This window comes from Cucurbita moschata, unplaced genomic scaffold (genome assembly GCF_002738365.1).
Source record: "Cucurbita moschata cultivar Rifu unplaced genomic scaffold, Cmos_1.0 Cmo_Scf00089, whole genome shotgun sequence".
NCBI classification, from domain to species: Eukaryota; Viridiplantae; Streptophyta; class Magnoliopsida; order Cucurbitales; family Cucurbitaceae; genus Cucurbita; species Cucurbita moschata.
The window spans coordinates 631,199-639,071 of record NW_019268605.1 but is presented as its reverse complement, the minus strand read 5'-3'; the positions used below and the strand labels follow the sequence as shown (position 1 = coordinate 639,071).

General features: G+C 38.2%; 1 protein-coding gene across 1 annotated transcript; it reads left to right on the top strand.

Moving 5' to 3' along the window:
- Positions 1–3,832: 3,832 nt before the first annotated feature.
- LOC111439274 lies at positions 3,833–4,744 on the top strand. The gene has a single exon (XM_023077045.1). It carries the CDS (start codon positions 3,833–3,835, stop codon positions 4,742–4,744), a length of 912 nt encoding a protein of 303 aa, XP_022932813.1.
- Positions 4,745–7,873: the final 3,129 nt, after the last annotated feature.

Here is a 7,873-nt window from a genome sequence, read left to right as displayed (position 1 = left end):
TGTTTAGGTTTGATTTCCAAGTTGTGTAGTTTTCGCCGTTTAATTTCTCAGAAGCGAGTAATTGTACTATTGAGTTTGTCATGCTGTGATATAAAGAAAATTCTATTAGTGATTTGACTTAATCCTGTTTAATCCAATCAGTTTTAGCAAACATAATAATGCACCCAAATCATTATTAATTTGCAACGATACTTTAGTGAGTTAGAGCAACTGCTACCGAGGGGCAGTCAATCACTCATTCACTAAACCAAGACATTCTTGACTTAAACACTAATTCCAGAATAACTCTTGTTCCTATAGTGTTTTAGTTATCGCTATTTTGGTCAAGAATATACTAACTCTTAGTAATTCTTCGCAAGTGTGACCCACCAATTTCAGACCTCAGAAATCGGTCCCAACAACGCTATCGAATGAAAAAGCCAAAGTTGGGAATGGACTTAAGAAATCCTATCCATTTCTGGAGTTTGCGTTGTTCCGACTCCCATGTTACGACCCTCCGAATGGGTAGTTGCTCTAGGGCAACATGCAGGCGGAACATGGGAATCTCACGGTGCAACCTAGTGGTGGAGACCATAGGACGTGTTGACTTCCTTCTCCCACTTACTATAAATACTTTCTCAATTCACCTTGTTATTGACTCATGCAAATAGCTTCCGAATGGAGGACGCTCCCAGGGCGACACGAGGCCGAGCATGAATCTCACTGTGTGAATTTTACAGAGAGCGTGAAGAGAAAACGATGTATCTTATACACCTTTTTCCTCCCACTAAGTTTTTTAGATGGTTGGGTATACTCTTTACTTAAGTATATTCCGGCTAATTAAATATAACTTAAGTCTAGGTGATTTTTCTAAATCTTACACCACTTAAGCATGCTCATAAAACTGGGCTAACTAAGCTCAAGTACTGGTCCGATCTCCAGGTAGTGGGTGTTCCGTAAACCGTCAACTTAAGTACCTTCAGCCTTAGACAAGATCGTGCCAGGTGAGCTTTCTTGTAACCGCAATTTTATAAGACATCGAGCCTTTTTAACTGTTAAAATTGATCGTGCTCGGTTCTTAACCCTTAGTGAGCATGCACTTATCTTTATTATAGATTTTAACGTCTACCTCATTTTATGACGTTGAAAATAACCTATAACATGCTTTATATAACAATTTATATAATCATCCATTCCATGCAATAATATAACAATTTATATCTATCACTCATGGAACCCTAAGACATGCATACTATACATTATAACACTTATAACATACTTGGAATGCATGAAACATGCTTAGCCTATGGTGGGATTTTAAATCTATATGACATACTTTATGCATATACATTTTCTATTTAATTAAAACATACATTCATAATGCATAATTAATCAAACACACTAAAGTGGGTTGGTTTTGGCATTTTAAAGCAAGCAATTAACTAAATTATTACATTAATAATTAAAAATAACTTGAGCCGCTCCCGAGGATCACGAACTGGACAAACCAACCCTTAAAAATGTTCAATCGGTCCCCAACGACAGAAAAAACACCCGAACCGCCTCTTCCATCTTCTTCGATTCAGCTTGCTTATCTCTTCCATTTTCGATCAATTACAACCTAAAATGGACTCTAATGACTCCATAAAAATTACAGACCTTTCTTCATTCATTAAAGCCCATACACCTTAGGCTTATTACAATAATTGTATCAAATGGAAGCATAAAAAAAATGCCAAAACCAAAACCATCCACTTTAGCAACCACAAATTTCATGCATGAAATGGTACCCACCATGATCAAATTAATGTAAATAAAGTGCCTAAAACTTGCTCTGATACCAATTGATGGTGTTAATATAACACATGCGGAAGCAATTTGGATCTTAGGCACTTTTAGAACATCAATTATTGTAAATTACTAGCATGTTCATAAGTATTAAAACTTAATGAGTTTAAATACTAACCTTTTGTAGTTCAAACTCCTTTTGCCTCACGAACCGGTTTCGAACCACCACTAGTGTCTTCTCCACTATCCTCCGGCCTTAGAACGGGATTGTGGAATCCGGTGAGTGACTAAACTTGGGAGGGATTTTGTATATGTGAAAGAGAGTGTTTGTGAGAAGTTTTTCTCAAGGTTTTTCATCAAGATGAAGAATCCCCTCCAAGTATCATGATCACTCTATTTAAAGAGTCAAGTTTGCATGTTCATGCAAACTTGAGATCACCAAATTTTGACACTTAAAATTCCACTCAAATGTTTGGGATTATGTGGCAAGCATGCATGTTTGAGTTAACCAAATTTTGACACTCAAAATTCCACTCAAACTTGTGGGGTTTATTTGGCAAACATGCAAGTTTGGTTAAACCAAATTTTGACACCTCAAAATTCCACTAACATGGATTTTTCCATTAGATGAAAGTCAACATTTTGACTTTCTTCATTTTAATTCAACAATTAATTTGAATAATGAATTTCAAATTAAAGTAACATTAAATGATTAATTAAACTATTTAATTAATATTTAATATTAATTCAAATGCCAATCCCAATCAATTCCGACACATAATTGATTAAGATATTTAAATCTTATTTAAATATCTCAGATTCTCTCTTTTCGTTTAATTCGTAAATAAAACAAAATTGCGGTTAAATATATCGTATATATGTAACGCATATTCCCTAATTTGAATTCGAACACTTCGAACTCACTCGTCACACTGTTCTATGGTTTAGTCCGATATGAGCTACCAGAGGGACCTAATGGACCTATAGATCATGGGCTCCAACGATCCAAGATTAACCGATTAAACTCATTAACCTGGTTAACCAACATTCGTTAACTACTAGGACACTCCACTATAGCCTAGTAGTTGCACTCCCCTCACTATAGATATATTTCTGTCCATCTGATATAACCATGATTAGTAAGTCGATCCTTCACAGGTTGTTCGTAACTAGAGCTGGGTCAATTTACCGTTTTACCCCTGAAGTTACTTCTTGTTCCTTATGTCTCACTGATCCTCTAATGAACAATTGGTTTGTGGTCCAACCAGTAAACCGAATCCCTCTCAGGCCAATGAGAGGGTGGGGCCCCTTGTTCAAGACCTGGAGTCAGTGCTTAAGGGAACTACCTTTCTTCTATCCCTAAAAGTGGGTAGGAGTGAATTCCGTCTTGCACCCCACGTCCCCAGCCATTCACCCAGTCTTACCCCTGAAATGGGAGGCCTGTTGAGTCGGCGAACTAGAGCCACTCTCACCCATGCAAATCTAAGGATAATTCCGAATAAACAGGAGTTCATGGTTAGCTCAGGATTAAAACCGAGTTACCTAGGTTATCGAATGAAAAGAAAATCAGTCTCAACAGTAAACGACTTTATAAAGTGAGAGTGGTTTTCTTCATGGTCCGATCTTATTCAATACTCATTGCATAGGACGCCCCCACTCACATGTCTCCACATGCACAATTTAGTGATCACATTGTTTATATCATATACAAAAGTGGGCCGCATCCATAGTGTCCCCAGAATAAAGTACTCAGCCTTATCCTTATACTATAGATCATTTTGACTATATACTTGAACTTGATCCACTCTTATGTCTCTACATATAGTTCAAGTAATCATACTATAGCCAGAGTGTTCTTAGTTTATTGGATTTAGATTAATGATCGTCAAGTTCACTTTATTCAATAACAATTTTTACTTAATAAACATCAATAATAACTTTATTGAAAATAGAATATATCTTTGTTTACAAACTATGAGTTTTAGGACATAAAACCCAACAAAAGGAAGGTCTGGTATCACTCCAATACCCGACGTTATCGAGAACCAACTAGTCAGCATGGGCTATGAAGATGAAGGTCTATTTGCGTGCCCAAGGGGTGTGGGACACAATCCAATCAACCGAGTCTCTAGATAGTCTTAATGAAAGGAAGGATCAAATGGCCTTAGCAGCTATCTATCAAGCAATCCCTGAGGAGATGTTGTTTTTGTTGGCAGAGAAAGAGACAGCAAAAGAAGCATGGCAGACGTTAAAAACTATTCATGTGGGTGCTGAACGGGTAAAGGAGGCAAAGATTCAAACTCTGAATTTTGAGTTCGAAGTTATGAATATGAAGGAGTCCGAGACTATTGATGATTATGCAGCAAGATTGACAGGAGTTGTTAATAAAATACGTACATTTGGAGACAAGTTTGAAGAGGCATGCTTGGTGAAAAAATTTCTCCGTTCAGTACCTTCTAAGTTTCTTCATATCGCATCGGCAATAGAGCAATTTGTCGATTTAAAGGTGATGACCATGGAGGAAGTCATCGGCCGTCTTAAAGCATACGAGGAACGGATCGGTGGCAACAAAGAGAATGCTGAGCATGTCTTATTTACAAAAGGAGAATGGAAAGCAAAAGAACTTAAAGGCAAAGGTGAAATTTCAACGTTCGAGAAAAAACGTAGCGAAAATGGAGGCCATAGCCGAGGGCGAGGTCGCAGTGGTCGCTGGAGAGGGAGAGGTCATGGGCGTGGAAACGACTCATTACATCAAGAGAAGAAGCGTGACAAGAGCAAGGTAAAAGGCTACAATTGTCAAGGCCTAGGCCACTATGCCTCAGAATGTCGGAAGGTGAAATGTTATAATTGTCAAAAGATTGGCCATTATGTATCCCACTGTAGATCGAAAAAAAGGGAGGATCAGGCACACTTGACTGAGATGCAAGGTGATGAGGATGAGTCAGTCTTACTTACAGCACAAGTTTGTGAAGTCTGAAATCTCGGTTCACTAGAGTTGACGGAGATGGCTCTTTAAGAAGAGAAGGTTGTCCCGGAAGAAATCGAGAAGAAAAACAACACTTGGTTCCTAGATACGGGAGCCAGCAATCATATGACTGGTTGTCGAAGTGGGTTCTCGGAATTGAACGAGTCAGTGACCGGCACGGTGAAGTTCGGAGATGGATCACTTGTAGAGATAAAAAGACGTGGAGATGTGATGCTGCAATGTGAAAATGGAGATCACTGTATCCTTTCCGATGTATAATTCATTCCTAAACTTAAAAGTAACATTATAAGTTTAGGACAATTGGATGAACAGGGCTGTAAAGTTTAGATCGAACATGGTTTACTTGTCATTTTCACAAAGGCAAAGGAGTTCTTGGCAAAAGTGAAGCGGTCAAGAAATAGGCTATATACAATTAGCCTAAAAACAACGAAACCAACATGTCTACTTGGTACGTTGTCTGAAGATTCTTGGTTGTGGCACGCTAGATATGGGCATTTGAATTTTGAGGCTTTAAGAAACCTGTCTACGAAACAAATGGTGAAAGGAATTCCGCATGTTGAAAGGATCGAACAAGTTTGTGATATTTGTGTAATCACTAAACAACGAAGAACACCATTCCCACAACAAGCGAATTTTCGAGCCGTTAGTGTTCTACAATTGGTGCATGGCGATTTGTGTGGTCCAATTACTCCAACAACTCATGGAGGTAATAAATTCTTCTTGCTGTTGGTAGATGATTTTAGTAGATATATGTGGATTGAATTGCTCAAAAACAAAACTGATGCATTCTTGGGATTCAAACGTGTAAAAAATAAAATTGAAGCTGAATCCGGAAAGAAATTGCAAGCGCTTAGAACTGATAGAGATGGAGAATTTACAAGTATTGAGTTCAAAGAATATTGTGAGAGCAGTGGGATTAAAAGATATTTAACAGCACCCTATTCTCCGCAACAAAATGGTGTGGTTGAACGACGAAACCAAGCTGTTATTGCAATGGTGCGAAGCATGTTGAAGTGCAAAAATTTGCCGATGTATTTCTGGGCAGAAGCGGTGAAGACAGTTGTCTAAATCCTTAATAGATCCCCAACGAAGAGTGTAATTGAAGCAACTTCTTATGAGAAATGGGGCGGAAGAAAGCCTAATGTAGAGCATTTTAGAGTGTTCGAAAGCCTGGCGTATGGAAGAAATACAACACCAAATTTAACCAAATTACAAGACCGAAGTGTGCCAATGATTTTAGTGGGATATGAAGCAGGTTCAAAAGCTTATCGTTTGTATGATCCTAAAGCGAAAAGACTTCATATCAGCCGAGACGTCAAGTTCCTAGAAGAAGAAGAATATAAATGGGATTTGCAACAATTGAAAGAAAATAAGAAGGAAGGTGGTAAATTCGTTGTTCATTATGATCCACAGGTCTATGTGAATGACGAGGACATTTTAGAAGAGCGGGGAGAATCATTAGGGACTATATTGGGAGACGATTCATCACCAGCAAATGATTTATCACCAGGAGACGATTCATTCGTCTCATCTAGTCCAAGAAAATTTCGATCGTGAAGAGAAATTTACTCTGATTCTATTGAGTTGAATGAAGAAGCTGGGATGTGTTTTCTTTCATTTGAGGAGTCAAATTCATATATGGAAGCAAGAGATAATGAAAAATGGCAGCAAGCAATGCTAGAAGAGTTGTCTGTTATTGAAACAAAATGGCACGTGAGAGTTTGCAAAACTACCAAAGGGACATCGAGCAATCGGGTTGAAATGGGTATGTAAGTTTTATAGAAATTCGAATGGGGAGATCGTGAGGTATAAAGCCCGTTTAGTCGCAAAGGGTTTTGTCTAGAAATATGGAGTGGATTTTGATGAGGTATTTGCACCTGTTGCAAGGCTTGAAACAGTGCGAGTCTTGATTGCTATAGCAGAGCAGGAGAGTTGGGAGATTCATCATATGGATGTCAAGTCAGCGTTTCTTAATGGTGAGTTGAAGGAAGAGGTTTATGCTGTGGAAGGTCGAGAAGGGAGTGTTTTACGACTTCGGAAAGCATTGTATGTCTTACGTCAAGCACCTCGTGCCTGGAATGCAAAACTGGATAATTGCTTAAAGTCTCTTGGATTTCAAAAATGTCCTTTAGAGCATGCTGTGTATACACGTTGGAAAGAAAATAAAATTTAGATAGTTGGAGTTTATGTTGATGATTTAATTATTGTTGGGTCAAGCAAGGATGATATTTTGAGCTTCAACCAACAAATGAAGAAGTTGCTTGAAATGAGTGATTTAGGTTTCCTGTCTTATTATTTGGGAATAGAAGTTAAACAAGATGTTGATGGAATCAGGTAATCTCAGTCGAGTTATGCGGCAAAGCTTTTGGCAAAACTTGGAATGATGGATTGTAATCCGTGTCATGTTTTCCTATGGAGCCAAAAATAAAGTTAAGCAAAGCGAGTAATTGTCCATCTGTTGATTCCACTCCTTAGAAGATTATTATCGGAAGTCTTCGTTATTTAGTGAACACACGACCTGACCTATCATATTTCGTTGGAGTTATGAGTCGTTATATGGAAGCTCCGACTATGGTTCATATGGAAGCTGTGAAGCAAATACTCAGGTACGTGAAAGGAACCATTGATATTGGATGTCATTATGTGAAGGCAAAGCAAGTAGAGAATCGATTAATCGGATATAGTGATAGTGATCTTGCTGGAGATATAGATGATCGAAAGAGCACAACGGGGACATTGTTTTTCTTATATGGCAATCCAATTACATGGACTTCAAAGAAACAAAAGATGATGGCACTTTCATCCTGTGAAGCGGAGTATATTGCGGCGACGTCAGCTGCTTGTCAAGGAATGTGGTTATGACGTTTACTGAAGGAATTGCATGGGAAGGAAGTAAATCCAGTTCGTTTAAATATCGATAACAAGTCTGCTATAGCATTAGCGAAAAAACCAGTTCATCATGATCGCAGCAAACATATAGACACGAGGTTCCAATTCATTCGTGAATGTGTGCAAAAAGGAGAGATTGAAGTGGATCATGTAAAAACTGAGGATTAATTGGCTTATATACTTACGAAGCCAATAGGACGACAAAAATTTGTGGAGCTTCGAGAAAGAATT

Coding starts and splice junctions, on each gene's coding strand:
- LOC111439274 (XM_023077045.1), top strand. CDS start 3,833: ATGAAGATGAAGGTCTATTTGCGTGCCCAAGGGGTGTGGGACACAATC.